At 39.9% G+C, this 21985-nt stretch overlaps 1 protein-coding gene across 3 annotated transcripts in view; it reads left to right on the top strand.

Moving 5' to 3' along the window:
• brinp1 (bone morphogenetic protein/retinoic acid inducible neural-specific 1) overlaps positions 1 to 21607 on the top strand; it is a 333495-nt gene extending 311888 nt beyond the window's left edge. For all 3 annotated transcript variants that reach the window (XM_057818881.1, XM_057818882.1, XM_057818883.1), the window contains exon 8: positions 18209 to 21607. In XM_057818881.1, the coding sequence (XP_057674864.1) occupies positions 18209 to 19343 (1135 nt within the window). In that variant the 3' untranslated portion in view covers positions 19344 to 21607. The remainder of the gene's footprint in view (positions 1 to 18208) is intronic.
• The last annotated feature ends 378 nt before the right edge of the window (positions 21608 to 21985 follow it).

Below are 21985 nucleotides of genomic sequence, written 5' to 3'. Positions count from 1 at the left end.
ACATCCTGATAAACTTTTAAATCCATTCTTCCATTAATGATTGCAAGTTGTCCAGGCCCTGAAGCAGCAAAACAGCCACAAATCATGATGCTCCCTCCACAATGCTTAACGCCGGGGTTGAGGTGTTGATGTTGGTGAGCTGTTCCATTTTTCCTCCACACATGACAATTCAACTTTGGTTTCATCAGTCCACAAAATATTTTGCCAAAACTTCTGTGGAGTGTCCAAGTGCCTTTTTTCGAACATTAAATGAGCAATATTGTTTTTTTTTTGTTTTTTTTTATTGAGACAGCAGTGACTTCCTCCTTGGAGTTCTCCTATGAACACCATTCTTGGCCATAGTTTTACATAGTTGAGTACCAATGTACATTCCAAATCCAATTTCAAAGCAAACTCTCTGGTATGACAATTTACAGTTTGAATGGGAATTTGTGCTGAATGGACACTCTAGGCCAGATATGTCCAAAGTCCGGCCCGCAGCCAAATGCGGCCCGTGGTCAAATTTCATCCGGCCCCCAACCTCAGTCATAAAATCAATAACGTCTGGCCCGCACACACTTAATAAATTGGTCAGCAGTACAGCTACCAGCATATAAAGTAGCTTACACACTAAATGCTGCTCCTTATTGACCCACTAAAAGGCAGCAGCACTCTAAGCAACATTACCCCGTGTGATCCTTTACCTCCAATTTTTTAAAATAGTGACAGTCAACAAAAAAAGTTGACTGCGACGGCCGACGCTTCAAAATAGGTGGAAATTGGACTATTTTTTCACTAAAATACACAACAACTGTGTCTGCCTCATTTGCAAAGAGACAGTCGCTGTTTTTAAAGAGTTCAAAATGTGAGGCGATATTACCAAACGAGACACGCTGAGATGTACAACCAGATTACAGGGAAGATACGCAGCGAGAAATTGAAGCAACTTGAAGCTAGTTCAATTTCACAGCAGCAGTATTTTGCAAGAGCCCGAGAGTCGAAAGGGAACCCCACAAAGGCTAGTTGCGAGATTGTTGAAATTATGAATTAAAAAAAACAAAAAAACAAAGCAAATGTGACACACAGAATAGGTTGCTAAAATTTGCTTAAATATATTGTTCTACGTAAAGGACGTCAGCCAAGGTCGGCCCCCCACATTTTTACCACACAAATTCTGGCCCTCTTTGCAAAAAGTTTGGACACCCCTGCTCGAGGCTGTTATATGAATGGATTTATGTGTATGGTTCCGTTATAAAAAAAAAAATGAAACAACTTTACTATCTAAGAATAATTCAAGTGAAACTCAAATCAGTGCTTCTCCAAAACACAATACAAACGGACACTTAAGACACTGATTAGCATAATTGCTAACTAGCTTAGCACTCCGTGCGTCGTAATGTCTCATCAGCACAAAATACAAAAAAATACAATTAGCTTTATTTACGCACGTCTAACGGAGGCACACTAGATCTAACAACACAAAAGACAATCTAACTAATAATAAAAAAGTAATATTATTGAATCTGCAACCCAACCTGAGTGTAGCAGTGAACTCTCTCTCTCTTATTCTAATCACTGGTGCGTGCACACCCTCACATTATACACAAACAGGGGCCCAAACGGGGCTGCCCTGAGCTGCCTGCAAAAATCGATTATCAAGCATTAGCCACTAATTTATTAATCGATTTTAATAGATTTAATCGATTCATTGTTGCAGCCTTAATTGCTACATTATGCAATTGTATCAGTCTAGAACTGAGGTCGTCTGGCAATAAGTCACAACAAAGTTCTAACGATGCTCCTATAACACGTTACAACACAGCGCCAACGATACCGCGATTAGGTTGTTACACAAATGCATTCCTAAAAAATTTCCAGATCTGCAGTTTTGCAATTTCCACTAAATTATTTTGTTTTGGGATTCCATATTCCATAGTAGTACCACTAATTGGCCTCAAGAAGGCCCTATCGCCACTCAATTTTTAATATTAATAATACATTTTATTTCTAGAGCGCTTTTCAAACACACAAAGACGCTTCACAAGAGACATGGAATCACTGTACAATAAAAAGGTGTTAAAAGGATAAAAAATTAAAAGCACAATAAAAAGAAGTAAAAATATGACAGCTAGGGGTTATGGTGGGTAAGAAAGAGTGAACAGATGTGTTTTCAGTCTAGATTTGAAAAGTGATAGAGTAGATATGCTGCGGAGATCAGGGGGTAGGGAGTTCCAGAGCTGGGGGCGCAATGACTAAAAGCTCTGGAACCAAAGGTGGAGAGGCGGACACGGGGGACAGAGCGGGGAAGAATAGTGGTAGAGCGAAGTGAACGGGTTGGATTGTTTAGACGGAGAAGGTAGGGAGGGGCCAGGGCATGGAGTATTTTGAAGGTGAAGATGAGGATCTTGTGGTTGATTCTTTGTTTGACGGGAAGCCAGTGAAGTTGACGGAGGATGGGGGTGATGTGGTGTGTTGCGGGGGTTCGTGTGATGAGGCGTGCTGCTGAGTTCTGGAGGAGCTGCAGTTTCTGGAGGGACTTGTTAGGGAGACCGAAGAGCAGTGAGTTGCAATAATCGAGCCGGGAGGTTATTAGATTACAGACCAGGGTGGAAGCGGTACGGCGGGTGAGAGAAGGGAGGAGGCGAGAAATGTTGCGAAAGTGGAAATAGGCTGATCTAGTGATGCTGCTGATATGTGACCGGAAGGAAAGTGTGCTGTCGAGGATGACACCCAGACTCTTAACCTGAGACGAAGGAGAGATCGGTAAATTGTTGATGGTAATAGAGAACTTATGGACATTAGAGAGCGTTGCGGTGGTACCAACTAAGAGGACTTCTGTTTTGGAGCTGTTAAGTAGGAGGACGTTGGAGGAGAACCATGAGTTAATGTCATCTAAGCAGAGGGTGAGGGAGGAAGTTGGGAGGGAGGCGGTTGGTTATGAGGATATGTAGAGCTGGGTGTCATCCGCGTAACAGTGAAAGTGAATGTTGTGCTTGCTGAAGATGGAATCGAGGGGTAGAATGTAGATGATGAAGAGGAGCGGCCCCAGGACAGAGCCCTGGGGCACGCCAGCAGAGACAGGGAGGGAACTGGATTGATGGGGGCCAAGTTTGACGAATTGTGTGCGGTTGGACAGGTAGGAAGTGAACCAGGAAAGGGGTGTGTGGGTGATACCAATGGAGGAGAGTCGGTCGAGAAGGATTGTATGGGAAATTGTGTCGAAGGCGGCAGTGAGGTCGAGGAGGACGAGAATTGATAATAAACCGGAGTCGGATGCTATGAGGAGGTCGTTTGTAATTCTAAGTAAGGCTGTTTCGGTGCTATGGAGGGGGCGGAAACCGGATTAAAAGTACTTGTAAATGTCATTGGTAATTAGGTGGTTATGAAGTTGGGAGGCAAAGTTTTTTTCAAGAATTTTGGAAATGAAAGGTAGGTTGGAGATTGGGCGGAGTTTATTGAAATTGGTGGGATCCAGGTTGGGTTTCTTTAGAATGGGTGTGATGGAAGCAGTTTTGAGGGATTGAGGGACCGTACCGGATGTAAGTGAAGAGTGAATGATAGTAGTTATGAGGGGGGCTATTGAGGGGAGACAAGTTTTGATGAGGGCAGTGGGAAGAGGATCAAGGTGACAGGTAGTGGATTTGGATTTGGTGATGATGTCAGAGATAGCCGGGATTGAAGGAAGGGTAAATGAGGAGAGGGTACTAATGAGAGGAACATGAAAGGGAAAAGGGTCAGTCCAAGAAACTGCAGCTCCGGGGTGGGTCAGGGATTGGCGAATGTCAGTTTAGCCAATGACCTGCCAACCGTACTTGAGTAAGGCATGCAAAACAATTGAAAATAGCAACACCTATAATCCACACAGATTACACAATTTGTTCCAATATAATTTTATTTTGTATTTATGTTTTATTATTTATTTTTTTATTCTTATTATTATTATTTTTTAATCTTTTTATAATTTTTAATAATATTATGCTAAATTTATATACAGCTGTCTTAAAATTCAAAACCACTACTCACAAGTATTAGCAGGTAATTAGACATATTTATATTTGAGCAAAAATATGTATATGACTGTGCTGCTGCTTTTGTTTACACTGTATAATTTTAGGTTCCAGCACTACTGATGCCACATTTTATATTTGTGGCAAGTCAGTTTATTAATTAAAAAAATAACGTCAGTTGCCGGCTGTCAAAATTGTGGTATAATTTTTAATAGAACAATTGAAAATGTATTATATGTTGGCATATCAATGTCATGATATAAAATGGATAATTGATCATTTTTTTTCCTAATCGCTAGGCACTATTATTATTTTATTATTCTTTATCCTAGCACCTTATTGTATTTTACACTTTTGGAGATGATTAAAGATGGATTATGACATTTTTGTGTTACCCAGGGAAAGTTGGTATGCTGTGTTTACGAACTTCTGTAAACATGGCATATAAAGGGGCATTATGAATGCCCCTTTATAGGGGCACTCATTGAACTTAGTGGCTGCCAATGATGGCACTAGACAGCCAATCCACTTTGATTGGGAGGGGCAAATGAATCTCACGTCGTACATGGCACTGAAATATGAGCCTTCACAGATAGCTCTCCAACTTTAAATCAGTTGGACCACTATATCTGTCAAATGGTTCCAAGGTGTGTGCCATAGCACCACCAGGGAGGCATTCTAACACGTCGTATACATTTAAGCCAGACCGCAGAGAAAGTGGATGATGATGTGAAAGCATCTCACCAGACCGACAACAAACGCTACAGGGTCGGTCCCCAGTGCGGGACCGCTGCCATTCATATATCAGAACCCACAATGGGACTGGATATTGTCATCTAGCCGCCTTTGTTTTAGCATGTTCTCACTCTGAGAGCCGCTGTGAGAATAATGTTCAGTGGTGCCTCCTGCGGATTCCCCCACAATCCTCAATCTTCCCCACAGGAACTGCCACCAGTGACCATCCATCCCTCTTTGCTACACATATTAGGTAAACAAAAACAAAACAAAAAAATGCATCACAGTCCAAGAAGCCTTAAGTTTAAAGCAGCCAGTGGTGTCAAACTGGCGGCTCGCGGTGAGATCGGGCCTGCTGCATCATTTTGTGTGGCCTGCGAAAGGAAATCACGTGCATCGACTTTGTTTTTTGCTCAGATAATATTGATGCAAAAACTTACTCTAGTCCAAAAATCTTAGACTACTTAGTTTTTTAACCATTACAAAAAATTAAAAATAAAAAAAAGATAGTATTTCTTACAGTTGTCCGATATTATTGGGTATCTGATAATAGCGGCTGATATAAGCATTTTAAATCAATATCGGATAATATCGACATCGGTTTTCCATTATCGGTTTTGGGCCAATATGCATGGTGCCTTCAAAGTGAATGTAGAAGCCTTCTGCATTTGGACAAGGGAGGGTCACAGCTGAGCACAGCACTTATGCATATTAACCATAAAATGTCTCCAAACTAAGATGCTTGGAATTTGTTATGTGAGTAGACCATTTGACCTGATCATCACAATACAATTAGCCATAATATGTCCACGACCACATATATCGGTATCGGAATTTTGGAGCTGGAAGATATCGGTCATTATCGGACAACTGTATTATTCACTGTTTCTTCCTTTGTTTTTGATGAAATATGCAAAACTGAAATAAAGTTTACCGATTTTTATACTTTTTCGTTTTTTCAAGATTTTACCTTAGCCTACTGTTCGGACTAAAAGCCGCTTCTTTTATCCTTCATTTTGAATCCTGCGGCTTATGGTCCAGTGCGGCTTATTTGTTGATTTGTTGGGTTAATAGGTAACACTTTATGTGATAGCGGCATCATAAGACTGTCATAATTATGACATGACACTATCAGGGCCATTAATGAATGCTTATGACCTCGTTTGGCGCCACTGTCAAATAGTGTTACCAAATACGATAACTATCAATTAATGAAACAACAGGAACAGTAACTGAAGAAATAATTAGCACAGAACATGAACTTAATATTTTATTTACATCTGTATCGCTGCAATGCATGCCACAGTGCTGGCCAAAAGTATTGGCACCCCTGCAATTCTGTCAGATAATTCTCAATTTCTCCCATAAACTAATTCCAATTACAAAGGCTTTGGTAGTAATATCTTCATTTATTTTGCTTGCAATAAAAAAAAAAAAAAAAAAAAACACAAAAGAGAATGGGGGGAAAAAAAATAATTATTATCATTTTACACAAAACTCCAAAAATGGGCCGGACAGAAGTATTGGCACCCTTTGAAAAATCATGTGATTCTTCTCTAATTTGTGTAATTAACAGCATTAACAGCAATTGACGAGAGATTTCAACAAAAGATTGTGCGGATGGTGGATAAAGAACCTAGACTAACATCCAAACAAGTTCAAGCTCTCCTGAAGTCTGAGGGTACAACAGTGTCAACCCGTACGATCTATCAGCATCTGAATGAAAAGGGACTCTATGGTAGGATACCCAGGAAGACCCGATTTCTAACCGACAGACATAAAAAAAGTCAGACTGGAGTTTGCCAAAACTTACATGAGAAAGCTAAAATTTTTTGGAAGAATGTTCTCTTATCAGATGAGACAAAAGTAGAGCTTTTCGGGAAAAGACATCACCATAGAGTTTACAGGAATAAAAACGAGGTCTTCAAAGTAAAGAACACAATCCCCACAGTCAAAAATGGCGGAGGTTCGCTGATGTTTTTGGGGTTGCTTTGCTGGCTCTGGCACTGGATTGCTTGACCGACCCAGTGTGAGAAAGCTGGGTCTCCCTCAGAGGTCATGGGTCTTCCAGCAGGTCAATGACCCAAAACACACTTCAAAAAGTACTACAAAATGGTTTGAGAGAAAGCACTGGAGACTTCTAAAGTGGCCAGCAATGAGTCCAGACCTGAATCCCATATAACACCTGTGGAGAGATCTGAAAATGGCAGTTTGGAGAAGGCACCCTTAAAATCTTAGAGACTTGGAACAGTTGGCTAAAGAAGAAGGGTCGAAAATTCCAGCATTTTTACATTTTTTCCTATGTATTTTGTGTTTTTTCAGTGCAAGCAAAACAAATAAAGATATGACTACTAAATAATTTGTAATTGCAAATCATTTTCCAGGAGAAATTCAGCATTATCTGACAGAAGTGAAGGGGTGCCAATACTTTTGGCCAGCACTGTTGGAGGCATGTTGGACGACAACAGTGTTTACCGCAGGTGGCAGCAGAGGTTGACTGTCTCTTCCAAGGGAACAGTGGTGGCCAAATGAGGCTTCTTGAACCAATGAAGCTTTGCAGCCAATTGGTTCAAAGCTTCAAGGTGGTTCATTTGGTCTTATGATGCCGCTGTCCAATATAGTGTTACTGGTTTTCTTTAGGTGTAAATACCCCATAATACTGTAAGGACAGCTGTGGCTTATTGTCCATTGCGACTTATCGATGAACAAATGGGGTTTTCGTGTCAAATTTGGTGAGTGAGGGCTTATAGTCAGGTGTGCCTTATGGTCCTAAAATTACAGTACATTTTCCCTTTCTTTCTATTTAAAAGAAGCTTTAAAAATTAAATATTTACTGTTTACTAGAGGGCTGGCACCATCTAGTAGCGATGAAAAGAGACACGATTTAACATCTGTCATCATCAGTGGCAATGAAAAAGTTAACAAAAAATTTAAATAATTTCTGACTTGAATTACCCTTTGCTTATTTCTTTCTCTCTCACTCTCGTAAAAAAAAAAAAAATCACAATAGGTAAACAACTGAAAGAGTTGATTCACACAATTAATTTTTGTTTATAAAAAGTCTGCTGTTCATATTTAAAAAAAAATAAGTGTAAATTGATATTTTGTCCCTGCTGCTTTGACTCTGCTCTCTTTAGGAGGATTTTATGACGCATTTAATCTGAGCTCATTTAACTTTGAAGCCCCACACAGACGCTAAGTATTCTCAGCGGAAATAACCGTCTATTCCACTTGATTGTTTTTTGATTTCCTACGACAAATCTCTGTGAGCTTGGCGACTCAACAACAAAAACAATTTATCTTCATATTTCAACCTAATCATGAAATGATTATTTTAAAATTAAAAAACTTTCATGTGTCATTTCAGCTTTGAAGAAAAAAGGGAAAAAAAGATTTATTTATGTAAATTTCAGACTATGTAAATGATGACATCTTTTTGTACGCGCGTTTTGTACGCTAAACGCACTTTAGTCACATCTAAACTGATGTAGAGGAAGAGTACTGGATGTGAAATGTATACAGTGGTACAGAACAGTGATAAACATATTATATTATGATCATTGTGCCTTTCAGAACAGAACTAAAGAAGAGCGCGAGTAAAAAAATAACGAATGGTCATTACCCCTCCCAGTCAAAAGGGATTGGATGTCTGCCACTGTCAGTTGTAGGGATGGGAACAACTGGGTACCTCAGGATATGATGCGATTTGCGATACAAGGCTCATGATAAGGGTCTCACAGTATGATGATATAATAATTATCGATACATGGGTGAGGAAATAATTCTACAATATTTGACTATACAGTGGTACCTCTACATACGAAGTTAATTCGTTCCGGGACCTTGATTATAAATCGAAATGGTCGTATGTCGACCAGGATTTTCCCATAAGAATACATCATAATTTTATCAATTTGTTCCACAGCCCAAAAACCTACACTAAATCCTTAATAAATACTGGTGGTACTATTTCAAATAGCAATTGCACAGAGCAAAACAAATGCATTATGAATAGAAATCGGAATAAAAATATAATAATGGTAATAATAATAATAATAATAATACCGTATCGGCCCGGATATAATACGGTGTTTTTTGCATTGAAATAACACTGAAAAAGAGGGGGTCGTCTTATATTCCCGGTCCAGACATTATACCCATTCACGACACTAGATGGCGCCAGATATCACTGAAGCGATGTTCTGTCATGACCGATCTCAGCTATTCTCCCCATTCACGACGCTAGATGGTGCCAGATACAGTGTTTCCCACCAATGAATGAGACTGTGGCGGCCCGCCACAGTCTCGTTTGGGCCCGCCACAGTCTCGTTTGCCCCCACCCCCACCCCCCCGCCGAAAAAAAAAAAAAAAGATAATAATGAGATGCGTCAGTCAGCCGATTACACAGCTGTAGCCCACTCCACTCTACTACCCGCGAGTTCAGCGGACACCTATTCATTGTGTATTGTTGCGTAATGTTCGTAACTATGCAGCCCCCCCATTAAGAGACGCAAGGGGAACAAGTAGGATGAATGGGAGAAAGAGCGAGATAGCGAGAGATAGTGGTCGCATGTCGTAGCAGCCCGCTGTTATTTTGTTGTTTTTCTTTATTATTGTTACCACAATCAAGTGGGTAAGCAAATACAGACTTCTCTCCTTCTTCCCCGTATCCGGGGCATTACAATAGTTTGGATCGGACTTTTCGGCGAAAGTGAGCGGTGGACGGCTGTCTTGGACGGAAAGCAAAGTTTGATTGAACTTGCGCGGAGAGGCGGGGCCCAAAATAAAGCCTTGCTCTATTTTCAGAGCGTTGGTCACAGTAAAATATTTATTAGTCCAAGCAGAGTAAAATGATACATATTCACGGTACAAGAACGTCGTTTCCGTGTCCATCGATTGGTAAGAAAAGGCTGTTTGTACGAGTGACGTGTGGGCGCTCCCGTCAGGGGGGACATTTCGCGTGGAGTAGCTATTTTTCGGCACAACACCGGCGCGCCAACTTCAGACAATTACGGCTGACGAAACTTTGATAAATTCGCCCCCACCCCCCACCCCCAGTTTCGCGAGCTCTGGGACACTCGAAAAATGACTCTCATACCTCTACTTGCTAAGTTAATGGTACCTCGATGTGCATTTGTGTGGAAATTTAGTTCACGAACAACGGGGAAAAAACTATTCACCTTCTCACCGAATCAAGTAAAACTCTTTACACGGCTATTAGAATTCCCCCAGTCCTGTAAATGGGTCAGTTGACAGAAGGACTGTTATTGTTGTGGTAATGTAGTACTTATGAGGGTCAAATAAAAAGGAAAAAGGAGGACTACGACGGCGGTCTAAAACCCGCGACTCTCGGGCCGCATGCGGCTCTTTAGCGCTGCTTCGGAGCTTTTTTTGTTTTTTTTTTTTTAATGGAAAAAGACGGGGGAGGGAAATATATTTTTTGTTTTAATAAGATTTCTAGGAGGACAAACATGACACAAACATTCTTTCAATTCATTAATATTGTAATGAAGTTAAACTTGGCATGGTGGCATCGTACAACAGAGTACTCACGTGGTGCGCTATAGGATCCACTGCAGGGAAAATAAACATTTAATCATGAAGGCTAATTATGTATTTCTAGCCAACTTAGTCATTTCTATAGTAGGCTAATATAGCTAGTATCGATAATTATAAGGCTTGTACAAGGCTTTTAATTTTTTGCTGCTCCAGACATACTGTATCAGTTTTTTTTTTTTTTTTTTTTTTTTTTTTTTTTTTTTTTTTGGGGGGGGGGGGGGGGGGGTCAAATATGGCTCTTTCAACAGTTTGGGTTGCCAACCCTGAGTCACTACAAGATGCAAGTCGTACTATTGCTACGAGAAAAAAAGTCGCATTATTACATAGGGTAACGTAGCTGTAATCAGCTACGCATTTTACATACATGTACCGTAGCTGAGAGCTATAACATTAGCCAAGCTAATGACATATTTCAAATATATCTTTGTTATTGTTCTTCTTGGGGGAAAAAAATAATGAAAAAAAAAAAAAATTCGCCGTGGCACGACATGGTGAGGCTGTCCGACTCCGATGCAGCCCACCACCACAGTTTCAAAAAATCCTATGGGAAACACTGAGATATCATTGAAGCGATGTTCTGTCATGAAGGATCTCAGTTACTCTTTTTAGTTTAACCAGTTTGAATTATTTTATTGCAATGTTTTTCCTTATTCAGATTTGTTTCAAGACTACAGTTACAGTTAGACTTCACTTTGATGGTTAATGCAGTTATTGCAATTTTGTTGTTTTATCACAATAGATTGGTTTATTTACATTTCAAAAACCAGAAGCCATTCATTTACGAATGTGATTGCATTTTAGTTTACATAATTAAATGTTCAGATATTAAGATTTGAATGAACCAAAATAACATGCTTTTTCTCTCAAAGATATTGTTATAATCCTTTGTTTTGGATGTACGGTAATTATTTTGTGTGTAAAAATTAATTTGGTGTTCAAAAAGTCTTTTTTTTCCCAAACTTGAGTCTTGAAAAAGAGGGGGTCGTCTTATAATCAGGGCCGTCTTATATTCGGGCCTATGCGGTAATACCTATAATAATGTAACGAAGTAGGTTCTAATGTGGCGGATGTGTTTAAGGTGGTGTACCTGAACGCACCGCTTGGCAGACGTGCTAGAGTGAGTGAGGTATTTTTTTACTTTCACTTTTCATGTTCAGTGCGGCGGACAGTTAGGCATGTTGTGTTGCACAAGTTCTGAAATCTATTATTTAAAACCTGACGAAGCTTGCGATTTTTTTGGGTGATGTTACAATCATAATAATTGTCACATTAACTTACAAAGACTGGCAAACGGAGGTCTTAGGAGGACCGTCGAGATCTACGTCCATCTTGTCAAGCAGAACCCGTGTTGATGTCTCTCGCAAGAAAATCTGCCGTGCATCCGACTTCCTGGAAAACAATGAAACTGCAACGCTATCATAACATGACGTATTTCGAGCATTTCGTCAGATGTAGAAACAAATGGCGAGTCAAATTTTACGTTGAATATCGAAAAGATCGTGTGTTGAAGCGACTGTATCTCAAGGTACCACTGTACAAGTAATAAACCGATAAACAAGCTCTTCTGCTATGAATATACTTTAGTTTATCACTAGTAGACATACAATTCATTTAAATGGGGGGTGGCAGCGACTGAACGTTCATTCATTTAATTTTTAATAATTTTGGGACTATGGTGGTCAATGGCAACCAGTTTTGGGGCATTTCGTGTCATTTGCTGTTGATTTTCAGTCACGTTGTGTTGATTTGGGGGAATTTCTGGATCACTTCCTGTTCATTTTGGGTTACCGAACAGGAATTGACCTCTAACTTCCCTAAAATGAACAGAAAGTGGCCTGTAAATGCCCCGAAAACTGGAAAGACCGGCTGCGAATGCTCCCCCGAAATACACACAGAATACATATAGATTATATAACTAGGTTAAATGATCAAGTATAGAAAATGATTCTTTGCACATTAAGAATCAAAGTCAACCCTGGGTGAGTGATACAGTTAACTAATCCAATCCCTGCTCCCACCTCCTTCTCCCTTTGGGGTTGCATGCAGACAGTAACTTCGGTCTGCAGGGGGCGTCATTGCAATGCTAGGGACGCCAATAATAATGGCAGACAATCATGCACATGCACCTTTTGTCCATGCTGCCCTATCAAGTGCCACACTGGGTGACCACCCAACCCAACCGTGCCAGGAACCGTCATTGCCTCCCAGTCTAAATAGATTGGGGACCCAGCAAGGTCGATGGCAGGCAGCTACTGAGTTAACAGAGGCACTATTCTAGAGGAAGATTTTGGTAGCAACTTGTTGCTCTTGTACCTTTTTTTAAAGCAGTGACACCTTTTTAAAACGATATATCAATTCTTGGAAAGAGCATTACGATAACCTTTTGGGATGCAAATGATCACGATATATCACCATTTCGATATTTTGTCACACTCCTAGTCAGTGGTAGCTAATGAGTCATTGTTCTTGAGTCCAATGTTTCGACAGATTTTTTTTTCCATTTTCTCTGCAAATTAAAAAAAAAAAAAAAAAAAATCACAATAATTGACTTTATTGGGTTCTGTCATTCAGAACGTTGGCAAGCTCTGAATAGCAAGTATCACTCTCATCCACAGTCACTAATTGGCGAGGTGCTGTGCCCCGTCATAGCACCATTATGCAAATTAGCTGCTTAAGAATTTCATGCAAATGCACAATTAGTACAAAAATAGAAAGACACATTTATGCTTATGCGCATTTTCTACCTGTCGCTTGCTAATTATCAGTTTTTTTCTTTTGTTGCTGTTTCAATTAGTTTGTCAACAAGTGTGTGGTTGAAATCAGTACACAAGAGTGCTGGTCAAATAAAAACGACATTACTAACGCTTCAGGGGCAATCTGTTCCAACACTCCCACTCTATCTGTCAACACCAGATACCTGGCGTAACAACTACGTGTTTTCGGCCAAACTATTGCTTGGAGCTTTATTTCTTTTATTTTTTTTTCCCCTCTACCCCTAATTACTGATAAACATACAGCCAGGGTGAGCACCATGAGAGTTTGTGTCTGCCCACACCCAAAATGATAATGATGTGCATATGATTAAATGAATATTTTCCAAGGCAGCACATTTTCACATCGTTGATTTGGAGGCACTTTGAGCTTGTGCCAAGGACAGTCTATAGTAAAAACCAACAGAGCAGGGAAGCCAAAAATCACAGGCCAAAAACGCTATTATGATTCAAATTGGACCTGCAATATTCAGTTGAGCCATGAAGCAGGCAATAAAAATCAATATATAGTAATACCTTCCTCTGATAAGATGTAGTTATTAACAATCTAGTTACATTTTCAAAAATTCTAGTATCCCTCTCAGAATTATGAAGCTGAAGACAGTAATTTAGTATTATTGTCAAAGGAGCTTACAGTGGTATGAAAAGGTATCTTCACCTTATGGAATTTCTCATATTTCTGCATAAAATCACCATCAAATGAGATCTGATCTTTGTCAAAATCACACCGATGTAAAAACAGTCTGCTTTAACTAAAACCACCTAAACATTTATAGGTTTTCATATTTTAATGAGAATAGCATGCAAACAATGATAGAAAGGGGAAAAACAAGTAAATGAACCGTCTGCCTTAGAAGACTTACAGACCAATTGAAACCAATTTTTACCAAACAATTTAAGTCAGGTGTGTGCCCAACCACTGATGAGTGGTTTAAAGCTGCCCTGCCCACTATAAAAAACACACCTGGTAAGAATTAACTTGATGAGAAGTATTGCCTGATGTGCATCATGGCTCGGTCAAAAGAGCTGTCTGAAGACCTGCGATCAAGGAATGTTGATTTGTATTTGTACAAAACCACCTCTAAAAGTCTGGATGTTCCTCAATCGACAGTAAGTTTGGCATTGTTTCAAGGAGTGGCAGTCCACCAAAGATGACGCCAAGAGTTCAGCGCAGAATACTCAGAGAGGTAAAAAAGAACCCTAGGGTGTCTGCTAAAGACTTACAGAAATCACTGGCACACAATAATATCTCTGTGCATACATCAACTATATGTTAAACTATGGCCAAGAATGGTTTGCTTGGGAGGACTCCACAGAGGAAGCCACTGCTGTGCAAAAAAAAACAACAACATTTGCTCTTTTAACGTTCACAAAAAGGCACTTGGACACTCCACAGGAGTTTTGGCAAAATATTTTGTGGACTGATAAAACCAAAGTTGAATTGTGATGTGTGGAGGAAAAATGGAACAGCTCACCAACATCAACACCTCATCCCACCATGAAGCATGGTGGAGGGAGCATCATGATTTTGGGCCGTTTTGCGGCCTCAGGGCCTGGACAACTTGCAATCATTAACGGAAGAATGAATTCAAACGTTTATCAGGATGTTTTGCAGGAAAACCTGAGGAAGTCTGTCGGACAGTTGAAGCTAAAAAGAGGGCGGATGCTGCAACAAGACAATGATCCAAAATACAGAAGTACATCAACTTCAGAATGGTTTCAAAAGAACAGAATACACGTTCTGGGGTGGCCAAGTCAAAGTCCAGACTTGAACCCCATTGACATGCTGTGGCATCACCTAAAAACAGTGATTCATGCCAGAAATCCCTGGAATCTGACTGAACTGCAGCAGTTTTGTCACGAAGAATGGGCCAAGATTAGTCCTGATCGATGCGCCAGACTGATCTGCAGCTATAGGAAGTGTCCGGTTGAAGTTACTGCTGCCAAAGGGAGGGGGTGGGGGGCACAAAATATTAAATGTGATGATTCACATACTAATTTTCCCCCCTTCTGGCATTGTTTGCATGCTATCCTCATTAAAATATGAAAACCTATAAATATTAGGGTGGTTTTAGTTAAAGTAGACACTGTATTTTCACCTGTGTGATTTTGACAAAGATCAGATCCCATTTGATGGTGATTTTATGCAGAAATGTGAGAAATCCCAAAAAGGTTCAGATACTTTGTCATACTACTGTATGCCGTGTCCATTTATTGTGTTCATCTTCATATCAGCCTGTATTGCATTATATTCTTTCACACAAATAATTATTGTATTAACTAGGGGTGTACACTGATTTGTGATCTCAGATTGGTTCAGTTTGTTGAAGAGATGCAAAAAAGGCTGAAGAAGATACTTCAAATGCTTTTAAATTTAAAAATGTGAACAGTAGAGAATCTCTAAATAATTTAAAGTAACTCACTTGGGTGATATTTAAATAGAATAGAATTTTAAATAGAATTTTTGGCAACAATTGAACCAACGTTCATTCCCTGCCACCCTCCCTATTCAACTGGATTGGACGTGTACTCGTGATAAACTCATTTAAATTCAGAGCAGAAGTATGATCGGACATTTATCATTTTGGGAAGTGTGTCAAACGCTCCTTTTTTTCCGCCAGTGTGCGTAGCTGACGGCCATCTTGAGTAGGGCAGTTGGCCACTAGATCTTAAAGAGTACACATTGCACTGCATTACCACATTATTTCTTTAAACTCCCCATTACCGATGACATCTTTTTCGTACTTTATCAGTACTGATACCGATAATAGCACTGGTATCGGACTATCGGTGCAACACTAGTTGTCACCATATTTTGTGTTAACTTTGGCGTTACTGACCCCAGAGTAGAAAATCTGATTTAGAAAAGTGTTTGAATAGACATCTTGAATTTAACAATGGTATAAAGTCAAGATTTTAGTGCTTACCTAAAAATATACATTACGTCACAGATCCAAAGTGAGCTATCTCAGTAGGCTTTGGCAACACATTCGAACCCATTTAAGCCGATTTGTGATTTGCTAACAATGCAATCCCATCCATCATAGTTAGCACTCAGGTTCATTAACATGTCACACTAACCTTGACCAACTCTTCACTCCAGCAAAAAAAAAAAAAAAATCCGAATTAATTTCCTATAGTCAGAAACAAAGTTCCAATACTGTCAAGATGACAGGGAAAGATGCCTGAGGGGAAGCAGAGACACGCTAAGAATAGCAAGTGATACCTTCTACCTGAGGGAAATAACCGAACTTCTCCCTTCTGTAAAAGGCAAAGAACGTCCCATTCTCTCGTCACTTTCACAATACGTTTCTGCAAAATTGGCGCCTCAGAGGTAAGACGGGCAAAATTTATCAAGGGTATTCTTCATATTGGCCTTTTTTAACAACCACTACAACCATCACAACCCCCATTATACACTTCATAAATAAATAACCATATGAATGACACTGTACAATATCAATGGCAATACATTATCAGAGGTGGGTAGAGTAGCCAAAAATTTTACTCAAGTAAGAGTAGCGTTACTTCAAAATACTATTACTCAAGTAAAAGCAAAATTAGTCATCCAAAAAATGTACTCAAGTAAAATAGTATTCAGTGAAAAGAATACTCAAGTAATAAGTAACATTGTGAGTAATTGCTTATTTTGTTTTATTTTTTTTTTAAATAATGGTATTTTTTTTCTCTCAGCCCTTATCTATATGAACTGTTATAATGATACTTTACAATAACCCACTGCATAACCACATTAAGCCAACCCCCCCATAAAAATATTGAATTCTGGCGAGAGAAAAAAAAAAGACACAAATGAAGCATTATTCGTCCAAAGAGCATGGGTGCCCTCTAGTGGAGAAAATAGTTTCTAGTTTGAATAGTGAATAGTTCGTTCATAGTTACTATTATGAACTTAAAAGAATCATATCTCCGGTTTTCCTTGGTCAATCGGTACCAAATAAAAACTGGAAGAGAGGTTTAAATTTGCGCTTTCGAGTCATGTTGAGGGCAGCGCTCTGTCAAATACATTTTGTCTCTCTATCCAGCGTCGACTTTGTCGCTTGCTGACCATGCTGCCTCCTTGGTTAACTATCTCCATGTTCTTCTCTCCTCTGCCTTTCTAAAAGCTTCCTATATTGTGCTTTTGCTCCATTTCTTGATGTTGTCCATATATGCCGCTCTTGGTCTATCCCTTTAACGTCGACCCACTACCTTTCTTGAATTATGTCTCTCTTCATGCTGCACTTTCTGTTCCTACTTATGTTTACAACTTTTCAATTATTGCTGGTAGAAATGGTCACTTCATGTTTAGTTCTTCAAGAATGCTTAAATGTGTTCTTCTTTGATTCCAGCTAACTCTCAGTAGTATTCGGTAAAACCACATTTCTGCTGCATGTATTTTCTTTTCCTCTTTCTGTTTGATGGTCCATCCTTCTGCTCCTTATATTATCATTGTAAAAATGAGGCTTCTCCATATCTTTCAGTTTCAGAGTTTCAGGGCATTGCTTAATGTTCTGTCTTTCCAAATGTTGTTTAGCTCGATCATTTTCCTTTTTGCTATTCCAATTCGTCTGTGATGTCTTTCGTGCAGTCTTCTGTGTTGCATTTAATTGAAACCAAACATGGCTTCAATTAAAAGCAACTTCATTTTTTACGGTGCTTTAAAGACGCCACATGATTGAACAGGCTGGCGTGATCATAGAACGGCAATCTTGCATCAGATTGGTTTAATAGAGTCATGATTATTGTTGCAACGTCTCATTGGTGAAATTGGGAGAGCTACTCTTGGCATCGCTGGCAAAAAAAAATCTAGTATGTTGAATAAAGAGGAAAAATGTAATGACTCTTGTGTCGCCCCAAGTAGCGGAGTAAAAGTAGCGTTTTTTTCTTCACAAATCTACTGAAGTAAAAGTAAAAAGTATGGCTTAGTAAAACTACTCTAAGAAGTAAAAATGTTTTGCTTTAAATATCCAGTGCAGCTTTTATATGAACAAAGGAGGGAGAGTTGGGAGCCAATGAATGAACGGTTATTGCTCCACCCCTCCCGTTTCAAATGGATTGAATGTCTACCTGTGTTAAACTTTCAGTTCACAGCAGAAGGATGAAAAGAGCCAATCAAGGATCTTAACCCTTCGTATTTTTCTTGTCTTTTCCAACTAGGTCTGTGATGCAGTGGCTCAACAGGGTTCAGTCCTTTCTCTACTGCAATGAGAACGGCTTTTGGGGAACCTTCCTGGAAAGCCAGAGGACATGCGTGTGCCACACCGGCGTCACTCTTTGCCAGCGACCTATCCCTTGCGTTATCGGGGGCAACAACAGCTGTGCCATGTGCAGCTTGGCCAACATTTCGCAGTGTGGCTCATGCAACAAAGGCTACAAGCTGTACCGTGGCCGTTGCGAGCCTCAAAACGTGGACTCTGAGCGCAGTGAGCAATTCATCAGCTTTGAAACGGACCTGGACTTTCAGGACTTGGAACTGAAGTATCTGCTGCAGAAAATGGACTCGCGACTGTACATCCACACCACGTTCATCAGCAATGAGATCCGCCTTGAAACATTTTTTGACCCGCGGTGGCGTAAGCGCATGTCCCTGACGCTCAAAAGCAACAAAAACCGCATGGACTACCTCCACATGATCATCGGCCTGTCAATGAAAATCTGCCAGATGCGGAACAGCAGCATCGACCCGATGTTCTTTGTCTACGTCAACCCGTTCAGTGGTAGCCACTCGGAAGGCTGGAGTATGCCATTCGGTGAGCACGGTTATCCCCGCTGGGAAAAGGTGCGCCTGCAGAACTCCCAGTGCTTCAACTGGACCTTGTTGCTGGGCAATCGCTGGAAGACCTTCTTCGAGACCGTACACATCTACCTAAGGAGCCGAGCCAAGATCCCCACCGGCCTCCGCAATGACACGGGTCCCGTTGATCTGGCAGATCCCAACAAGCGGCAGATCTACATCAAAATATCCGACATCCAAGTGTTTGGCTACAGCCTGCGCTTCAACGCGGACCTGCTCCGCAGCGCCGTGCAACAGGTGAACCAGTCGTACACACAGGGAAGTCAATTCTACTCGTCGTCGTCAGTCATGCTCCTGTTACTTGACATACGTGATCGGATTAACCGCCTGGCCCCACCGTCTGCGCCCGGGAAACCCCAGCTGGACCTCTTTTCCTGTATGCTGAAGCATCGACTCAAGCTGAACAACAGCGAGATGATTCGGGTCAATCACGCCTTGGACATGTACAGCACAGAGATACTAAAACAATCAGATCATCTGACTGCAAAACTGTGTTGATCGCTCAAAAACGACAACGTAAGAATGGAAAACAGCAGAAATCCCTCTGCAAATGAATTGAACCTCGGGGGTTGACTTTTATTTCATTTTTCTTTGGCCTTTATCCTTTTTGGACCTTTTCTGCCTTTTTGACGTGACTCAAACTTTGTAATGAAAAAAAAAAAAAACGGAAAAGGCATCAATGAAAGGAAAAGGATAACCGGAACTAATATAAAAGGACTGTAACATACAGTATCTGTCCAAGCATGTCTGTCATTCCCTCAAAGAACTTTGTCAAAGAGAGAATGAAAAAAAATGTTCTAAAAAGGCCTTGTTTAGTAGCCTGGCAAGCCAACATACATGGCAAGTCAGTCTGGTATTCTGTGGTTTCAATTGGATTTCCAATCTGGTCAAATCTGGACCGACAAATCATAGGATGTGAGGCGGGACTTTGTTGCGATTGAGTATTTTATAGCCACACAAAGAAATAAAGAAGAAAAATAGTACTCAGAGAATAAAGTCATAATTTTAAGAAAAAAGTCTAAGAAGATAGTCTTATTTTGTAATATTACGAAGTTAGCCACAATGTTACTCGACAAAAGTCGTAATTTTACGGGGAATAAAAGTCATAATGTCATGTAATTTCATATAGTACAGTGGTACCTTTACAAACAAATTTAATTAGTTCCAGGACCTAATTTGTAGGTCGAAATGGTTGCATGTCGATCTGGATTTTCCTTTAAGAGTACATTATAATTCCATTAATTTGTTCCTTTGTCCAAAAACCTACTCTAAATCCTTAATAAATACTGCTGGTTACAATTACAAGTTGCAATTACACATAACAAAACAAATTATGAATACAAATCGGAACAATAATAATAATAATAATTTAATGAATGAGGTTCTAATATGGCGGTTGTGTTTTGCATGCTGTTCCTAAACACACCGTGTGACTGACGACAGAGGCAGAGAGGTGTGTTAGTTTTTACTTTCACTTTTCATGTTCTTTTGCAAAAGTTCACAAATAAATGATTAAAACCTGATGAAGCTAGCATGCTAGCTTCCTTGCCGATGTTACAACAATAATAATTGTCACCTTATAAAGACTGGTGAAGGAAGGCAGGTCGGAGGAGGACCGTCAAGATCGTAGACATATTCCGGCCATATTGTCGAGCCAGTTCACTGACGCACACACCACTCTCATATTTTTCTATCATTTCCTTCTTAATTTCAATGGTGAGCATCACCGTATTCCTTTTTTCACCACCTGCAGTAACCTACTTGGGACACATGTTAATTTCTCTCACGGCAAAAAAATCCACCATGCATCAGTCTTGGAAAACGTCAGATTTAGAAAGGATCGTACGTCAATGCGATCGTATGTTGATGGACCACTGTATTATGAAATTTTTTTACTATACAAACATTATATTACCGGATTAAACTTGTTATATTATGCATATTGTGTAATATGTGTAGATGCAGTGTGGCAAATTTTCCAAAATTTGCTCAATATTACGCAAAATGCGCAAAGCTACGCAAGTTACCAAGATTTCCTTATTTGTGAAACCCCACAAGATGCTCTCAATATTGTTCATCTTAACAGAGGCAGCAAAGCGCTACATGAAGTACATAGTTGCTAAATTAGCAAAAAACCCACAGGACTGGACATTTATCATGACACGATGATGTGCATAGCTGGTGGCCATTTTGGGTAGGGCGACCATTGGTTGGAAACGAGATCTTGAAAAGTACGCACACACATTATTTTTAGTACTCTGATGCCTTTTAAGTAATTTAAGAGCCATATTGGTCACAATAGTACAGGTAGTGGTATTAGTACAACAATAGAAAATACACCATGTACGCTTAGGTTTTTTTTTTTTTTTTTTACTTTACATAAAAACAGCAGTTTTCTTGACGAAATGCCATGATTGTTTGAGAACTACAAATTGATGACAGCCAACAGCGTAAGTCGCAATGCATTTGTGTCACAGCCGTGCTTTTGTGATTGGTTCAGATTCGGTCTATGCTCCTTAGCACCACCCACCTCTAGTATAAATTTTGAAATCTAGCCCAAACCACAGAAAACCAGACTGACCCGACATGTACGTCATACATGGCAAAGGTCAGGCTTGCTTGCCAGGCTATTTGTTTGGAGGGTTGTATCTGAAACTGCCATTCTTCTCCACGTGGTATATTAAAAAAAAAAAAAAGAAAAAAAAAAAAGGAAAAAAAATGGGGTGGGGGGATTTCCACAGAAAAAAATTAAGCTGGCAGACCAGATATCCTTTTCTCTAACATGCAAAATGAAAATGTTTATATTCACCCTAAGGATTTAAAAACAGCCCAATAGCTTGTAACCTAGCCAACACATTTATTATAGAGTCTTTATTACTTTTCCAACCCTCGGCGAGTCAGTGAGTTATGAAGCACTCGATCATTGTTCTGACATGTAAGGCACACACAGCAGACCGGTAATGGATAGTCATGTCGAATAAGAAAAAGCCAGCTGTTTATATATATAAATATACATATATACATATACAGTGTATGTGGATGGATGTGCGTTTGTGTGTGTGCGTGTGTATGTCGACGCATACCTTTTTAAATTTTTTGGGGTAATTGAATGTGTCCGGTTTTTGAATTTGCCGCTCTTG

This window comes from Corythoichthys intestinalis, chromosome 17 (genome assembly GCF_030265065.1).
Source record: "Corythoichthys intestinalis isolate RoL2023-P3 chromosome 17, ASM3026506v1, whole genome shotgun sequence".
Taxonomy (NCBI): Eukaryota; Metazoa; Chordata; class Actinopteri; order Syngnathiformes; family Syngnathidae; genus Corythoichthys; species Corythoichthys intestinalis.
The sequence above is the reverse complement of the archived record's forward strand: the minus strand, read 5'-3'. Positions and strand labels throughout refer to the sequence as shown.